The sequence below is a fragment of the Colletotrichum fructicola genome (genome assembly GCF_000319635.2).
Source record: "Colletotrichum fructicola Nara gc5 chromosome Unknown KSG_Nara_v1_contig01, whole genome shotgun sequence".
Classification (NCBI taxonomy): domain Eukaryota; kingdom Fungi; phylum Ascomycota; class Sordariomycetes; order Glomerellales; family Glomerellaceae; genus Colletotrichum; species Colletotrichum fructicola.
In genome coordinates, this window is record NW_027094051.1 from 480,812 (window position 1) to 498,388 (window position 17,577).

General features: G+C 55.4%; 4 protein-coding genes across 4 annotated transcripts; 1 reads left to right on the top strand and 3 right to left on the bottom strand.

Annotated features, from left to right (window-relative positions):
• Positions 1–5,549: 5,549 nt before the first annotated feature.
• Positions 5,550–7,163, bottom strand: CGGC5_v000145 (Ribosome assembly protein 4; the record flags this gene model as incomplete). The annotated part of the gene is made up of 2 exons (XM_032026438.1): positions 5,550–6,878; positions 6,939–7,163. 2 exons carry the CDS (start codon positions 7,161–7,163, stop codon positions 5,550–5,552), a joined length of 1,554 nt encoding a protein of 517 aa, XP_031877051.1.
• Positions 7,164–7,753: 590 nt separating this feature from the next.
• Positions 7,754–9,136, bottom strand: CGGC5_v000146 (uncharacterized protein; the record flags this gene model as incomplete). Its single annotated transcript, XM_066150635.1, has 2 exons — positions 7,754–8,658; positions 8,713–9,136. 2 exons carry the CDS (start codon positions 9,134–9,136, stop codon positions 7,754–7,756), a joined length of 1,329 nt encoding a protein of 442 aa, XP_066009722.1.
• Positions 9,137–9,789: 653 nt separating this feature from the next.
• Positions 9,790–13,022, top strand: CGGC5_v000147 (MutS protein-like protein 4; the record flags this gene model as incomplete). Its single annotated transcript, XM_032026441.1, has 9 exons — positions 9,790–10,545; positions 10,593–10,914; positions 10,962–10,999; positions 11,049–11,318; positions 11,374–11,461; positions 11,517–11,917; positions 11,968–12,242; positions 12,291–12,439; positions 12,493–13,022. 9 exons carry the CDS (start codon positions 9,790–9,792, stop codon positions 13,020–13,022), a joined length of 2,829 nt encoding a protein of 942 aa, XP_031877052.1.
• A 328-nt stretch (positions 13,023–13,350) lies between these two features.
• On the bottom strand, positions 13,351–17,448 carry pmd1-5 (Leptomycin B resistance protein pmd1; the record flags this gene model as incomplete). The annotated part of the gene is made up of 3 exons (XM_032026443.1): positions 13,351–15,008; positions 15,066–15,611; positions 15,678–17,448. The coding sequence occupies 3 exons, from the start codon at positions 17,446–17,448 to the stop codon at positions 13,351–13,353; spliced, it is 3,975 nt and encodes a 1,324-aa protein (XP_031877076.1).
• Between the last annotated feature and the right edge of the window lie 129 nt (positions 17,449–17,577).

The following is a 17,577-nucleotide window of genomic DNA, read 5'->3' on the forward strand; positions in this document are numbered from 1 at the left end:
CAGCAGGGGTCCTTCGGCAACGACTGGACGAAGGAACGGACGCAACACAGCTAGCTGTACTCAGAGCTGGAAGCTAATGGTGGTGGTGGTGGTTGTCGAGCTGGCTGGCTAGCTGGCTGTCTTCTCCAGATACATGTGATGGACAGACAGACGTTCAAGTCCACAAGTCTATCAATGTCGCTGGACAAACATAGAGTTGCAAACAGAATTGCAGCTAGCCAGCCAGCCCTGGCCTGGCCTGGCCTTGGCCGTGGTCAAATATGATTGATGATGGACAAATGATATCTCGTCTTCCACGGCCGACTTGAGGCGTCAATGTCCGGAGCGACTTCTCCCACCCACCGGGGCCATTCGCAGCTTCTTTGAGCTTCGTTGGGCGTTTGATGCACATGGTCGCAATTCTCTCATTTGTGATCAAAAACTCACTTCCTTCAAGCTTCGCTTCTCTGGCTCGTCAGACCAGATCAGACACAGACCGGCCGGTCCAGGCTTCGGGCTTGAATTCAGGTAATCCCCGTGGCACCAGAGGGAAGAAGAATAAGCCATGCGACGCCATCCATGTTTCCCGTCTATTGACCGGGGCGCCTGTCCGCAAACGCTCGAGGGCTTGTTTGCTCATCGTTACCTCATCCCGCCCGCCTCATCTGAGCAACACACTCACAGTGAGATGGCCGCGTGGATGCAACGGCTTAGCCTTTCTGCCTCTATCCGTACCTTGTGCTGCCTTGCCTCACCTTACCTTACCTGGTCTTGGCTATTTCCCGCCTCGTGCCGCGTCGTGGCTGCCCTCTTCCAAGCCACTGGTGACTGACAGCTCCCCTTGGCGCAAAGGAAAGTCCAACGGCTATGGGACGGCTGAATGTGGATGGTGATGAATGGCAAGGCATGGGCAGGCACGCCCAGAGACATCTTCACCATCGTCATGTGCCCCTCCCCTAAGCTGTCATTGTCTCCTCCCGCCGTTGACCCCTCTTCTTCTTGCCTCTTTCTGGCCGGATGGTGAGGGGAAGCGGAAAGACTAAAAAACACCAACCACCAATATCGTTGTCGCCATCGTCACCACCACAAAAGGTCACCACCACAGCCACCACCATCCCACATCACCCTTTTCCTGCCTGACAAGATTCGGCACGTCCATCGGCCCTTAATCAACAGGCACTCCAATGATTCGGCGATACCACCATGACAGCGCGTCGTCAACTGTCAGATTGCCGCCTGCCACGCACCACCCACGCACGTCGTCCGCCGCTGCTGCGCATCCAACATCGACTCTGCATATGCACCTCATGCTCGCTACTTTACCTCGCCTTGCCAAGCCTGGCCATGGGCACCTTGCACTCTGCACCTTGCCTACTTCCTCGGTCTCCGTTGACCTGGACCTGTCTCTGGCTCTGTAGACACTCAGCGCAAGAGGCGATGAGCATGAAGCTGCCATCATCGTCCACTCGTCGCTCGCTGCGTGGCTGCAACCTGATCGTCTGCACATTGTCGACTACGGTTCGCTGATGAAGTCCCCATCCAGCCAGCCATTCCATCGAATCCACGGCCATCTGATTATCGACGACCGTACGACCGCGGGCGACAAACAAGCAACTCGACCATGTTCAGGGATAATTACGTTTCTTCATCTGCCGTTGCAAAACCCTCACAGCACAGCTCGAGATCATTCGTCAGGAAACACACTTCCCGTCGTCGAAAGACACGTCCCGCGCATCTCGAGCTGGAGCTAAGGTCGGGAGCTCCCCAAACCCAGCTACATACTTTGCAGCATCTATCTGTACAGCTCTGCACTCGGCGACACTCTCCCGAGAGCTTGTCTCCGCCCGGGCGGTTCGCATTGGGCGTGGCGCGACGCCGATCCCCAAAGTCAATCCCATGTCCCTCTCGTGTTGCGACATTCATCCTCTTCTTACCCCAACATGTCTCTCGAACTAACCTCTAGTCACTTCCAACCTTGAGCTTGACTTTGCGTGCGGCATGTCGCGAAGCATCTGGCCGTTGCTTAACTCAACCCGCTGCTGGAAGCGGCAGGGTCTTCGACGAAGCTTTCAGAGTTTGAACGAGCGCCCAAAGCAACCTTGCAAACACCCATCCGCGCCCATCCATGTCACTGCCCAGACACCCCTGGCAGAAACACCGGCTTTGGCCGGGTCCACGGCCCCTGCGGGTTTGGGCCAGTGTTCCACGTTTTTTCTTTCTTTTTTTTTTTTTTTTTTCTCACTCGCCTCCCGTGGCTCTGTTTCTCTGGCCCTGCAGCGGCGTTGCTGGAGAAGACGACGAGGACCCTGGCCCACGATATGGGGAACTCTGCCCTTGTGACGGGAGGGTCTTGCTGGAGACGCCGCAGCCGAGCCGCTGGGGGGAGATGTTGTTCGTCACGGCTCCATCACGCAAGGCACTTTGATCAATCACCCGGTCAGCTCGACTCAATCGTTCTCACTTCATCCACTTTGACAGGCAGTGCATGGCTCAGTAGCGACCAAGTTCACCAGACTGGATGGCGGACGGAGGCTACGGGGCGGGGAAAGTTCCCTTTCTCAACGTCCGTGAGGACGCATATCTGATGAAGAAACTCCCCAAAACCTCCATTGGCGCTGGACCTTGTCTGGCTGGCTCCATCACCACCCCGGCCGATCTTGCTTGCAAAGCCGCCCTCAGCGACATGAACATGTGCTTAATGCAAGCCTCTCATTTCAGAAGGTTGCCAGTCTGCAGTCGATCTTCTCGCCTTCCATCAACCCGGCAAAGAGGGTGAGGGGCTTGTACATGCGAGAAGACCGAATAAGGTCGAATCAAAGCCCGAACGCGTATTTTCAAACTCTGGGCTGCTGGGCACTGGGGATGGGAGGGGCACTGGACAAATCGCGCTTTCGTGAGTGGCTTGGAGGCCTCGGGTATGATGAGGGGCTGGCCTTGGATATGGTCACGTCTCTCACCTTCTGCCACAAATTCTCACGATGTATTCGGTCAGTTCAGCCCTGGATGGGTTGGCTGGCAATCATGAGGGTAAACACCTCAATGGTCATGCGCTCGACTGGGATTCGACAGTGTTGGGACAGTTGGGTAACACATTGGCGATCGGCGCACTCGCTTGGCTGTTTACACGACATGTTGATCGACAAGAGCATTGCGCAACAATTCGCCGAGAGACTTCAACGACAAGAATCGCAAGCCGTCTCGACTGGGCTTGGGTTTCGCGACAGCTATCCATCAAAAACTGGAAATGCCTCACTCGCGGCCGCAAGACGACGCCTGCAACTCTGATACTGCACATCCAACAACGGCCCAATCAACCCCGGACCACGGATCTAGGCTGAAATCTGGAATATTCCTCCCTCCAGTCAAAACATTGACTTGAACCCCGTGGCATATCTCACACGGCGCATCCAGACGGGTCAATCCACAGCAGAAGCCAGATCCATTCCTGGTCCATCCCATCCCTCCCCACATCAACCAACGGCACCCCAGTCCGAGCCACCATCTTTCTCCAGACGTCAACCCCAGTCGCGGCCGTGTTGCGACTTCACACCAGCCCACCTTGTCCTTTCTGCGGCGGCCCAAATCCCATCTGAACGTGCTCCTTGTCACCCTTGGCGATTCCAACTCGTCAACTGCCCACCAGCGCGTGTCCGACATCACCCGATGAGGCATCTAATTCCTTCAGCCCTTGCGGTTTCCATAGGCTAAATGTCAGATGGAGGATTTATACAAGGCGTCAGAAACTAGCAAAGACGCCAACCAAGGCACAGCCCTCGCCAGGCGTGATAGTGAGGTAGCTCCAACCACACCCACCCCCAACCCGATGGCGAACCAGTCGATTTGCATGAGTCCGTCCGCCTCCATGGGCAACGGAAAAGGAAATTGTCATAAATGATAGAATTTCCCCGCCCCAGACTCCGGCTTCCCATGCTCCAGGCCCAGTTGCAACGGATCTCGCGCGCCGCAGCAGCCCTGCAGAATGGCCGACGGACATCTGCATTCTGCTGGGTGCATCTCGCGGTCTAGAATCTGCAACACTCGATGCCAGCCAGTTCATTCAGTCATCAACATTTTGCGATGGAAGGAATCAGGTTGTCCGCTAAGCGCTCGGCCTCCCGGCCCAGACGGCCATGAACACGGTTTAACTCGACAAGCTGAAGTGCTAACTAGGGGCGGCCCGGTCCCGTTGTTCCGTCGTCGCGCTGGCTAGTCCTCAAGAGACGCGATGACTATCGATTACAAAATAATAGAGACACTCACCAATGTAGTCTGCACCAATGGCGCGGGAATACTAGCCTGATGGAGAAGATTGCTTGAGAGCGGCAGAGACCATGAACGGCTCATGTTGTCGGGGATGAGGTGAGGAAGGCCACGTCAAAACGTGGGAGTGACCGGCGATGCCATATCCCGCCAAGGATCCGTTGCCGAACACGTACCCGCACCTCTGCACGACGGGGAACCATTGCAGTTCCCTTTTCAGCCTGTCCAGCGTTCTCAGAGATACCTCTGCATGTCCTTATTTGCCAACACAAACTTGAGGGCCAAGCAGCTCCAATGCCATGTCACCCCAGCGGGAGACGTGCAGGAGGAGCTAGACAACATGGCCCTGTGGGGATCGGCAACTTGTTTGGGAGATCGGGTACAGGAGATGACTTTGACTTCCAGGTACGCGTACTCTTTCCGCGAGGTGCGTGTGGTGATCATTAGTGATGGTCCAGCCCGGTCTCACGATTCCCCGACGATCAGGGCGTGACTTCCAGAGACTCATCACCCTTGATATGACGAAAGACGTCGCGGGGCCCATTGTTGAGAGGAGGCTTGGTGTGGGGAATAACATGATGATGTGACTTATCCCGAGGAGCACCTGATACGGGTCTGCGTTATCCATCCGAGAATGCCGCGAGCACTCCGATACGACTCCGCTGGTCCGGGAGTGGGGCCCGGGGTCGAAAGGTGCGCCGAGCGGGGTATCCCGGGTCGGGAGGTAGCCGGTTCATCAGTCGACGATTCACAAAGCACCAAGCAAAGCACCTTGGCATAGTCCTGACAAACATAAACACGCCCATCTCTGGTATTGCTTCCAGCTAAGGGTCTTCTAAACCCCTCGGCTATCCTAACCTTGGCATCTTGGTGTCTCAACTACAACATTCCAATGTGTCAGTAGGAAGCCGGACCATTCTCATCAAGATTGTGATCATGCAGCTGCAATCACCCCAAACATATGCAAGCCTTCCAAGCCGCCTCTGGGGGCTCATCCTCGATGTAGAAAGCCGTAGCGCCTCCGCACCGGCAAACAGGCTTGAATCGGCCCCGTCGTTCATGACTGATGAACACTCTGCGGCTGCAACGACCAAGATCGGCTGTGCAGGAGACACACCATGATCTGAGGATGGCAGTTACCTTACACATGTAATAGTCATCACAGCTCGCGCCGGGCTCTCCCGCAGAATCATGTGAAGCCAACGCAAGGGACAAACATGCATAACTGGGAAAAAGGGGGTATATTCTTCATTCTTTTGTGTATCCGTTCTAAATCCCGAAAAAGAAAGCCCATCATACCGTCTCTCGGCTCAGTTGCACCACAACCGCACCGCCTTGTCCTTCCCGCCGCTCCCCACGCGCCCGCCGTCCCGTGGGCTCCAGTCGACGGCGTACACCTCGTCCTGGTGCCCCGGCAGGTCGACCGCCAGCTTGTGCGACGCCATCGACCACACTTTCAGCGTGGTGTCCTTGGACGCCGTCACGAGCAGGCGCGAGTCCGCGGAGAAGGCGCACTGGTAGACGGGCGCGACATGGCCGCGCAGCGTGGTGATGAACTTGCCGTCGCGCGCGCTCCACAGCTTGGTCGCGTTGTCCCAGCCGGCGCTCGCGATGAGCGTGCCGTCGGGCGAGAAGGTGACGTGGTTGACCTGCTTCTGGTGGCCGAGCATGCGCGCGACGGGCTTGGTGCCGGCGGACGGGTCCCAGAGGTACATTGTGAAGTCGTCCGACGCGGAGACGAGGCGCTCCGCGACCTTGCCCTGCACGCGCGCGGCCTTCTCGAAGCGCTCTTTCGCTTTCGCCCGCCGCGCGTCCTCCGTGTCTGGGGTGGGGGTGTGGTCGAAGAAGCCGGTCCGCAGGGCGAACTCGGTGGACAGCGCGAGGTGGTTGACCCAGTGCGCGTGCGAGGAGAGGGTGTGCACGAGGGTGCCCTTCACGGCGTCCCATACTTTCACTGTCTTGTCGTGCGAGGCCGTGTAGATGAGCCCTGTGCCGCCCCACTTCACGCAGGAGACGCTGGACTTGTGGCCCGAGAGGACGTGCTCCGTCCGGCCCGTGTTGACGATCCACACGCGCACCGTGGCGTCCTTGCTCGCGGACGCCAGGCGCGGCGTGCCGTCGCGCCAGAGGTGGTACGGCTCCCATGCGATGTTGGTCACCCACTTGGCGTGCCCGGTGAGCGCCTGCTGGGACGCCGGGACGCCCTTGTCCGGGTCCCACAGGCGCACCGTCTTGTCCATGCTGCCAGTTGCGAGGCGGCGGCCGTCGGGGCTCCAGGCTACACACAAGACCCAGCCGGCGTGGCCCGCGAGGGTGTGCTTGGGGGTGCCGGTCTCGGTGTCCCATATGCGCGCGGTCTTGTCGCCGGAGCCGGTGGCGAGGCGCTTGCTTGTTTCAGGGGAGAACTGGGCGGCGAGGATGGCCTCGCCGTGGCCGGGGATCTTGTGCGCCATGCGCGTGACGGCCTGGACCTTGAAGACGGCCTGCGGCTCGGCGGAGAGGGTGATTGTCGTCTCGAAGGGGTTGGCAACGCCATTTGCGCGGAGGGTCTCGAGGAGGTTGGAGGGGTAGGTCTCGATTATGGTGTCGGAGTCGGGGATGTGGATGCGGAACTTGTAGGGGAGGAAGTCTTCTCTTTCCTGTCGGGTGGTTAGCTATTGAGACTCTTGGGTTTCTTGAGTGCTTGAACCCGGGTTTACCTTTCCTAGTAGGGTGTTGAGAAGCAGCGTGAGGTTCTTCTCCGAGGCGTCGGCCAGAGGCACCTCAATCACCTCGGCGAGCTGCTGGCCGTCGCCGTCGACGAAGCGGGCCTTGAAGGAGCCCTCGAGGCCCGGCGTGACGGCGTCAACATCCTGTTGCGTTTGTGTCCTGGCCAGCGTCTCGCGCTTCTGGCGCTTCGACGGCGGGGGCACGACCGTCGCCATGGCTGTGAATGTGCCCGGTGGTCGTAGTTGTGGTGTAGTGGTGTTGACCGCCCGAAAAAGTGGTGGTGAAATTATTTCGACGACGGCGATGCGGGATGGTGGGGCAGAAATTTTGAAAGGGACGTCGGCGAGAACTTGTCCGTTGTTGCGACTGTCTCCACTTTAATTGTCCATCACTGCCCGCCCAGTGCATTGAGGTGCTATCTGGAACTGGTGGGGTGCAGAGCGAATCTCTGTTAAGGCGGGCGGAAAGCCGATGGTCTGTCTCCTGTGACCGACATAAAAAGGAAAAAAGGCATTTCCCCCGGCTGTAGTAAAATAAATCGACGAATAAACTGACTCCGGAGCGGAATCCCTGCGGCTCCATTCCCGAAACTGTGCTTTTTCCGCGAGGATAAGAAAACATACACTCGAAGGAGAGAGGCCATCCTTGTCTGGTGCTGGCCTGCGGGATGTCCATATAAACGCCCCCATATCCTCCGTCCGGCCCGCCCACGTACACTGATCTCGACTTTTTTTTACACCTTATTAAACCATGGCGACCATCTTTCAACCTCATGACCGGGCTCAATCTGACGAGTTGGGTCGAACTACCTTCCCATGTGCATGCTCGGGTCAAGACTCTGCTGGTCCATGGCATTCTTCTTAGTAGGCCGACCTCGACGCTTCTGCTGGGCCGGCGTGCCTCCTCCGCCTGCCGACGCTCCCGGGTTGCTTGCCGGCGTATTCCTGTAGTGCTGGAAGACGTTGTTGGCATTCGGCCCTGGCGCCTGTTGCATCCCGAACTGCGGCACCGGGATCGGAGTCTGCTGGACGGGCGTCTGTTGCACGGCGTTGCCCATGTGCTCTCGCGCCATGTTCATGAAGTTCTGCTGGTGGCGGTTGCTAACCTCCGCCTGCCGGTCACGGTATTGAGCGTGCTCATCGTGGGTCGACTGCTCGAACGGGTGTTTCGGCATACCCGTCATGCTATCCCGCGTCATTTGCGTCATCTGCTGCTGCTGAGCGGCGCGATTGTGGGCATGCGCATGAGCGTGGTTGTGATTATGGTTATGATTCTGGGCCTGTGGCTGTTGGTGTTGTTGATGTGATTGGTGCGTTTGGTGCTGCGGTTGGTGTTGTTGTGGTTGCGGTTGCTGGTGGTGTTGCGGTTGAGCTTGCGTTTGTTGCTGCTGCTGCTGTTGCTGTGTCTGCTGCGCGCTTTGAGATTTGCGACGGTTGTCTTCAATCTCCTGATGTTTCCTCTCTTGCCTTGCCTGCCGTTCTTGCCTTTGTATATCCTCGTTCTCAATGGCATAGAGAGCCGCTACACGCAGCTGCAGCTGAGCCAGAATACCCATGCGCTCGGGTTTGGACATCTTCCGGTATTCCGTCTTAAAGTTGTGGAAGGTATCGCCGGTGAGTCGCATCTGGGAGGTGGAAACGCCGGCTACTGCAAGGGCTCGCGACGTTTCGGGATCTGGTGTTGGGATGGAGTCGTCCTGCTCGGGCACTACTACGGGTCAGTATTAGACGACGAAACGATAAAGCGACGACGGGCAGAACCCACATGCTGATGCGTCCTGAACATCGGCATCCCCCTCAGCATCGGCGTCCTCCTCATCTGTCGGCGGATCAGGTGTCCTCGGCTCGTGGTTGTGCTCGTCGCAGATGACCGTCAAGAGCCATGCGCCCATGGTCTTGCGATTGACCGCCTTCGCCTTCCATGGACAGTTTGTCTTCTTGGTCGTCGTCTTCAGCTGGGTCGCGGTGCACTTGTACGGCTGGCCGCCGCGGTCGCAGACAAGATCGCATCGCACCACCTCGCTGCCCTTCTCGTACGTGCCGCCGACCTTGTTGCGATGCGTGCGCGACTTGACGACCTTGTAGCCATCCTTCTGCATGCGCGCCTTGAGGGCGGCAAACAGCTCCTCGAAGGAGGTGTACGTCTTGGTGTTGCTGTCGACATTGACGGCACCCAGGATGCCAAACATGTTGGGCGGCGGCGCGGGGGAAATCAGCAAACGAGGATCTCGGTGGTGGCCCCCGGGCGGTCGCACACAGACCGCGACACACACGCGCGCGCGATAGAAGCACTAGGTCGCGATAGCTTCAAATCCACTACCGGGTTGCTCGGTCGAGATGGGGGAGGGGGTGCCTTTTTTTCTCGGTGTGTCGAAGGGGTGTCGCGGCGCGACGCGGTTCGGCTGCTGCGCAGAGCTGTGTGGATTGGGTTGGGGAGCCTGTGCAAACTCTTCCAGACGTGCACCGGGCGGATGAGGTTTGCTCCACTGGTAGTCATCGGCGGCTCGTCGTTGGGTGGCTGGAGAGGAATTGTGTTTCACGTGGTCTGTGCTGGGCGTGGCTTGTGCGCCTGCATTCTGTGGCTCCACCCCCGCATCCCAATTGGAGGCACATTCGACCGGGACAACCCCGGCTCTTGGCCGTGTAAGTCGGGCAGGTGCCCTTCGTTGTCGTGATTGCCTCGATATCCATGCCTTTGCAGGTTCTTCTGGAAATCTTCCAGCTTCGAATTTGTGGCAGCATCAATTCTACTACGCTAATCGAGGACTGGGAGATCAGTAGGTGCCATCCAAATTGGGCCACCAACGAGCATCTGACCTTGCCTCCTCCACACCGCGTCGCCATGGAGGACCGACGTCTGGCCGGCGCGAGGTCAGTCGCATCGTTCCGAACCGCACAGACCCGAACGCCCATCTCCCGAGAATCATCGCCATACTTTTCGTCCCAGGCTCGAGATCCCAACAACAAGAGTACCAACTCTACCTATTTCACGGCTACCCCTGAAGCATCATCCTCTACAGACCGCAGGGCGGGCTTGGTCTACACCCCAAGCTACGACTACTATGACGACACCAGCGGCACTACTGGTTCTCGTCAGCCCAAACCATCCTCTGGCCAGTCATACGACTCCAAATCGGGCCAGTCTTACACCTCCCGTCCCGGAACTTCGTACAGCAGTCGCACATCTCGGACTCCTCTCCCTGACAGCGAAAATCACAAGATTGTGTGCGCGCTGAGCGAAGCTCGAGGGGTTACTCCGTCCGTCGGTATGGCATCGATCAACGTTGCCACTGGCGAGGTGATTCTCAGCCAAATCTCAGATAGTCGGTTCTTCACCAGGACGATCCACGAGCTTCAAATTATGGAGCCCCATGTCGTCTTGATTGTCAGCACGGCTTGCCCGCCGAATCCAAAGTCGAGACTGTACAGCCATATCAAAGAGAACATGCCCGGCACCAAGATTGCTCCCGTTGACAGAAGGTGCTGGTCAGAGCTAGAAGGCATGCACCGAGTCAACACATGTGCCTTTCGAGAGGATGCCGAGTCAATCAAAGTAGCTCTGGAGGGCAGCTTTTATGCGACTTGTTCGTTCGCCGCGGTATGTCTTGTATCCCTAATGCATAACAGACACTGATTGAAAAACAGGCGGTTAGCTTTATCGAGGATCATTACGCGATTCGCGTCTTCCCCAACTCCTTGCGAGTACGCTTCCAATCGAGCGAAGACACCATGATGATCGATGTATCAACCATCTTATCACTCGAAATTCTCCAGAACCTTCGGAAACCACAGTCAAAGGACAACCTGGTCGGGCTGTTAAATCAGACGAAAACGCCAATGGGCTCGCGAGTCCTGCGCAGCAACTTGCTACAACCTAGTACACTCAAGGAAGCATACCTGGACCCGAGATATGAAGCTGTTGAGGAGCTGCACAAATCTGTCGACATGTTTGTAGAAGTCAGAAAAGGTACACATATCCCAGCGAAGGCGATCGGCATTTGTTGACTTTTACAGCGTTGAGCTTCCCCGACGTCGAGAAAATGTTGACCCGGGTATGTTGTGAAGGCGCGATCTGATGATGAGCGTGCTGACCGGGGGAAGCTCGTCCTTGTGCCGCCTCAGCCGTCCACCGCAGCAACAGAATCCTCCATGGACAATGTTCTCAAAGTCAAAGCCTTTGTCGATGGGTTGCCCGATCTGTATCAAGCAATGAGACCAGCTGTTTCGCCACTCTTAACGAAGATCCGTGACCTTTTTCGCCCTGAAATGATTGCCCCTCTGCGAACTTTGATATACGAGACAATCCACGAAGATGTCACCCATACCAAGAAAGCTCTCGATCAGCGCAACCAAAGAGCTTTTGCCGTCAAGGTAGCTCTAACGGCAGCGGCTTCTTTGCTGGCTTCATCCCGCTAACCATCTGCAGGCTGGTGTCAACGGTCTTCTGGATGTCGCTCGGCAGGCATACAAGGAGAATACAGAAGATGTCCACAAGCATGTGGACCAAGTCAACGGTATGATGACATCCTTTTCGGCGCGTGTACAATTCCGCTTTCTGACAACTTTCAGGTGAACTTGATCTGGATGCCAAACTTCAGTACGATCCAAAGCGCGGCTACTCTCTCCGCATGCGAGAAGTAAATTTCGAAGATCGACCAATCCCGGACATTCTTGTCAACCGAGTTGTGAAGCGCGGCAATCTCGAATGCATGACGATCCGCCTCAAGCAGCTAAATCAGCGGATTTCCGATTCTGTGGCTGAGATCGCCATGCAATGCGACAAGGTGATTGAGGATCTCATCGACAACATCAGAACTCAGATAGCGGTTCTTTATCGTATCTGTGAATCAGTCGCTCTGCTTGATATGCTGGCCTCGTTTGCTCATGTCAGCTCGACCTACGACTGGGTTCGACCAGAGGTTTCCGACACCTTGGCACTCAAGGCCGCAAGACATCCGATCCTAGATAGGGTATGTTTCCCGCGGCTACTTCTTCCACGTTTGCTGACAGAGAGTGATAGGAGCTGAAGGAAGAATGCGTCCCCAACGACTTCTACGCGGATGACAACTACCGATTCCAGATCATCACCGGATGCAACATGAGCGGCAAGACTACCTATATCAAAAGCATTGCCTTGCTCCAGATCATGGCGCAGATTGGATGCTTTGTGCCGGCCGAGCGTGCTACACTCCCCATCGTTCACAGCATCTTCGCGAGAGTGTCTACAGACGACAACATCGAGGCCAATTTGTCATCCTTTTCGAAGGAGATGCGGGAAATGGCCTTTATACTCAAGTACGGCGCGATTCTTGCTCGGAATATGCCACTGCTAATGATGTGTAGCAATGTGGATGACAAAAGCATGGTCATCATCGACGAGCTTGGTCGAGCCACGAGTGCTCGTGATGGACTCGCAATCGCGATTGCTATGGCAGAAGCACTCATCCAAAGTCGAGCGAAGGTCTGGTTCACAACGCATTTTGCGCAACTCGGTGAGTAGTCCCAGGCGGTTGAGATGCGTTGATATTTATTGACATCCTAATAGCTGAAGTTTTGAACGACCGTCCCGGAGTCCTCAACCTCCATCTCGCAAGTCATCTTTCGAATACGTCCAGGGGCGATCCCAGGTTAACCATGACCTACAAAGTCGAGTCCGGCAAGGTAGAAGAGATACCATATGGCATTCTACTTGCAAAGGCAATGGATTTCCCTAAGCGATTTCTCGATGTGGCGGAGCATGTCTCTCAGTCCATCCGCGAAGATAGATTGAAGAAACAACAAACCTCGGAGGCGCGGCGGCTGGTCAGAGAGCGCAAGTTGGTACTCAGTCTACATGAGCAGTTGAAGCAAGCGCGCAATTCCCAGATGGATGATGCTGCCCTCGCGAGCTACCTGAAGCGCCTCCAGGTGGAGTTTGTGGAGCGCTTCGAAGCCCTCCGTGTTGCAGGGAGTCCGGACGAGGATTCCGAAGAGGTCCTTGACGAAGAAGAAAACGAAACGTTTGAAGATGATGATGTATTTGACTCAGTCGATGTCGAGTCTTTGTCGACACGCAGTCCAGCTGGGACGACATAGCGTTTGTGTTCGATTTGTGGACTTGCGACGAGGAGAATCATCGACGTAAGGAAGAGAAAAGGAGCTAGATTGCAAAGATCAAGTCAATTCGGTCAACATTCCATAGCAAAAGTTGCTGGGGACATGCTCAAAGCTTGTCTCCGTATTATATTTGCAGTTTGCATGGGCGTGTAAACCAACATAGCATCATCTTTTATTGACGATGTGGATCAAAAGTTATGTTCTTTAGCCTCGTCATTACAACGGCTGATTCAAAGGGCCTGGTAAATGAAAAGGATGCCCAAAATGGATCATATCTGTCGCTTCTGATGCCTCCATGTCACCAAACCTAAATATCAACGCTCTGTAGTAACACCATTTCGGCGTATCGCCCATTCGCGGCCATTAATTCATCGTGTGAACCACGCTCTACCACACTTCCTTCATCGAAGACGTAAATTACGTCTGCCTTTGCGATGGTACTAAGACGATGAGCAACAACAATCGTTGTGCGGCTCCGCGCTGCGTTATCCAATGCCAACTGCACTGTGCGTTCTGAGTCTTGATCTAAAGCCGATGTTGCCTCATCCAGCAGTAAGACTTTGGGGCGCCTAATCAACGCCCGAGCAATCGCGATCCTTTGCTTCTGACCACCCGATAGCAAAACGCCGTTATCGCCAACCGGGGTATTCAGCCCTTCAGGTAAAGACAGAACAAAGTCGTGAATGTTGGCTTCGCGACAGGCAAGCTCGATAGCGTCCTCGGAAACGGCGTCTTTGAGACTTCCCATCTGGATGTTGTCTCGTATTGTTCCCGGGTACAAGGTAGGTTCTTGGCTAACGAGAGCGACGTGGGAACGCCAGTTTGCCACGTTCAAGATGTGGATGTTCTGGCCGTCCACGTATATAGCCCCGCTTGTAGCATCGTAGAACCTCTCGAGGAGGGAGATGGTGGTGCTTTTACCACACCCAGAGGAGCCAACGAAAGCAACATATTGACCCGCTCGGATGGATATGTCCAATCCACGAAGAACTGACACTTCGGGCCGAGAAGGATAGTGAAAGTGAACGTTGACGAATTCAATGTTGCCCTGGACCGTCTCTATATGCCTGCCGCCGGAGGAAGTCGCGTCGACGGCGGGTTGGCGATCGTGCAGCTTTTTGAATTCAGACGCAGCCTGGTAGGCTTTCCCCATATCCGGGGCGAAAGAAAAGATAACGCCCGCTGACTGAGCTCCGTATGCAACTGCCATGAAGCAAAGAAAGAACTGAAACAGGGTATAGTCGTGTCCAGCGATCAGAGAGGCTCCATACCAGTATCCCAAGGCAAAGCATAGGAATAAAAGGGATTGGGCAGCGGCATATAGAAGACTTGATTTTGCCACGGAGATCAAGCTTTGTCGCTGTTGCGTCTTCAGAGCCTCTCTGTAGCGACTGATGATATCCGATTCGATGGAAAGTGACGCGACTGTCCGCATGGAAGCGACTGCTTCAGACGCGAATGATGCCGATGATTCGTACGCGGCCTTCGCTCGCTGTTGGAAACGAGACAGGAGCCAGAAGCGAAGGAAGCCACAGGCCAACAGTATGGGCACAGTTGCGGTACAAACGAGCGCCAGGCGCCACCCAATAGCGGCTGATACGGTGATCGCCGTGATCAAAGTTGTGATGACCATGACCAGCGTGCCCAAGGTGATGCCGCTCAGGCCAGCGAGCTGATTCGCACCCGTTGAGAGAAGGTGCGTCAGTGCCCCGGAATTATTGTGATCTTGATCAAAAAACGAGATGTCCTGTTTCATGAGCATTCGGAAAGCTGTGTCGCGCGCACGACGAATAAGGCGTTCGGAGGTGCTTGCAAAGATGAGGCCCTGCGCGGCGAACGCGACGAACTGCACCAATGCGAGCATCAGGTATAGTTCGCTCCAGTAGTCCGAGTTGTGTTTGGTTTCAGCGTCGTCGGCAGATACTCCATATTGAGAGAGAATGGAGAGTTGTTTGGCGAAGAATACTGTTCAAAGTCAGACACATGCGACGTGAGCCTCAACTACTGGGCGCAACGACGTACCGGCTTGTGTGGGGTTTCCCCCTCCGCAAATAGCAGCGAAAACCAGGCCCACGAACATGAGTCCCAGTTCAGGTTTGTTGAAGGAGGCGATGAACTTGAGCAGCGACCAAATGCTATAGCTTTGTTGTTCCTGAGCTCTTAGTTGTGCGATGGGCTGTGGTTGCAAACCTGAATCTGAACCTGCGTTTCGAAAGGAGCCTCGGCGAGGCAGTGGCTCAGATTCCAAAGTTCCACCCTTCGTGTCCGCCGGATCTTTTAAACTGGCATGGGACTGTGCCCGGAGAATCATTTTGTTGACCAAAGACGGATCCTGTGCTGTTGACAGCCTGTGATAGGCGCCTTTACGGCCTATCAATGCGTCGTGAGTGCCCTGTTCGATGATTTTGCCGTCTGCCATGAGAATGATGTTGTCTGCGTGCTTGACCGTAGAGAGACGGTGCGCGATGGTGATAGTTGTGCGGCCTTCAGATGCGGCCCGGAGAGCTGCCTGGACTACGCTTTCCGATTCCGAGTCCAGGGCTGAGGTAGCTTCGTCTAGTAGGAGAACTGACGTGATGTCAGTACATGCAAGTGATTCAAGCGATGAGGTTGCGGGGGAATCATTTGACTAACTCTTAGGGTCCGAAATAATTGCTCTGGCAATGGCGATGCGCTGCTTCTGGCCACCTGACAACTGGGAGCCCTTCTCGCCGACCATAGTGTCGAAACCATCTGGCAGGGTAGAAATGAAGCCGTAGGCATTGGACCTTTGCGCAGCCTGAATGACGAGTTGACGCTTTTGGTCCCTGTTTGAGTTTTCATGCTCTGTCCCCTGTAAACCAGCGCAGATGTTCTCAAAAATGGTGGCGCGGAACAGTATCGGTTCCTGCCCAACCAGAGCCATCTGTCTACGCAACCACTTCAAATTGAGTCCATTTATATCATGGTCATCAAGAAAAATGGCCCCAGAGACTGGCTGATAGAACTTCTCAATCAAACCAATGATGCTACTTTTGCCCGATCCGGAAGCTCCGACAATAGCAGTGGTTTTGCCTGCAGGAATCGTCAAGTCGAAGCCGTCGAGAACGATGACGTCTGGACGAGAAGGATAGACGTGTTTGATACCGGTGAGTCGAATCGTTCCCTTCACCATGTCCAGCATGTTGCCCTCATCCGAGCACGGGTCTATAGGCGATTGACGATCAATGATGTTGAAGATGTCTGAAGCGGCAGCGGCGGCGGCTGTGAAAGCCTGGAGATTGGACGCAACACTCCCCAGACTGAAGGCTCCCAAAACAACCGACATTATGATGGTGAGAACGTCTTGTATTGCTACATTTCCACGGACAAGAAAGGAGCTTCCTTGCCAGAAAGCCAGGCCGTACGTGAGGTACAGGAGAAACATCATCCCAGCAACTGACATGGCGATGATGCTCCTACCGCGACAGGCGAGCGCTTCTGATTTCATCAAGTGGCCGTAATATTGCTTGCTCATACGCTCTTGGGCCCCGAATGCCACCGTGCTTTGAATTGACCTGAAGACAGCATCCGCGACGTTGCCACCTTGTGCATATGCCTGCATACTCTGTCCGGTGAACCGACTGGCTACACGGGAGCCTATGGCGATGTCGACGATGATGCCCATGACAAGAGAAAACAGCATCAAAGTAAGCTTCCAGTTCTTTGTAAAGCTGATGACGAAGGCCGAGACAAAGGTCGACACAGCCACAAGAGTGATCGAGACCTTCTCTGAGATGCCGTCCTGGATCAGGTTGGTGTGCGAAGCGATTTGTGTCGACAGCTCGCCGGTGCCGACCACGTCGAAAAAGCCGATGTTTTGACGCACGCAGCTCTCGAGATATTTCTCTCGAATGCTTCCGGCGATGTGTTCGCCCGTGTACATGAATCCAACCGTCGTCAAGTACTGCGTGGTGAACTCGACAATGCCCAGGTACGCAAAGTATTGAATGTAGTAGTCGATGCGATCCATGAAGTCGTCCCGCGCCACGCGGCCGGCAAAAAAGTCCATGAACTCCTTCTGGAGCCCGCCGAACACGAGAGTCATGAGCGGCAGGGCTGCGCCTGCTATCACGGCCAACAAAACTGAGGCGGCGAGGATGATCTTGTCGCTCGTAGACGCATAGCGATACAGGACTCTGGCGCTGTAGGGGATCCTAGGAAGGTTGGCCTGCCGGTTTAGGATGTCGGACTCGTGAGGTAATAGCCGTGCAGAGCTTCTCTCGTCTTCTTTCGCCGTCAGTGTATCGGATGATGGTGGCTGGGTTATCGAATCATCTGTGGCGTGTATGGTAATCTCTTCACGGCCAGATTGCCATCCGAGTGATTCATTTGAGTGTGACGAAGGAACCTGTGTTGCAGATTCGGAGACTGATGAGGAGCCCATGATGCTCTCAATGTAGACCAGTTTCATCCCAGTCTGGGCATGAAGATGATGAAGATGATGTTATGGGAGAAGCGTCTAAACCGTTGTATAATCTGGTCCCAGAATCCAGTTGGATCGACTGTCGGCTGC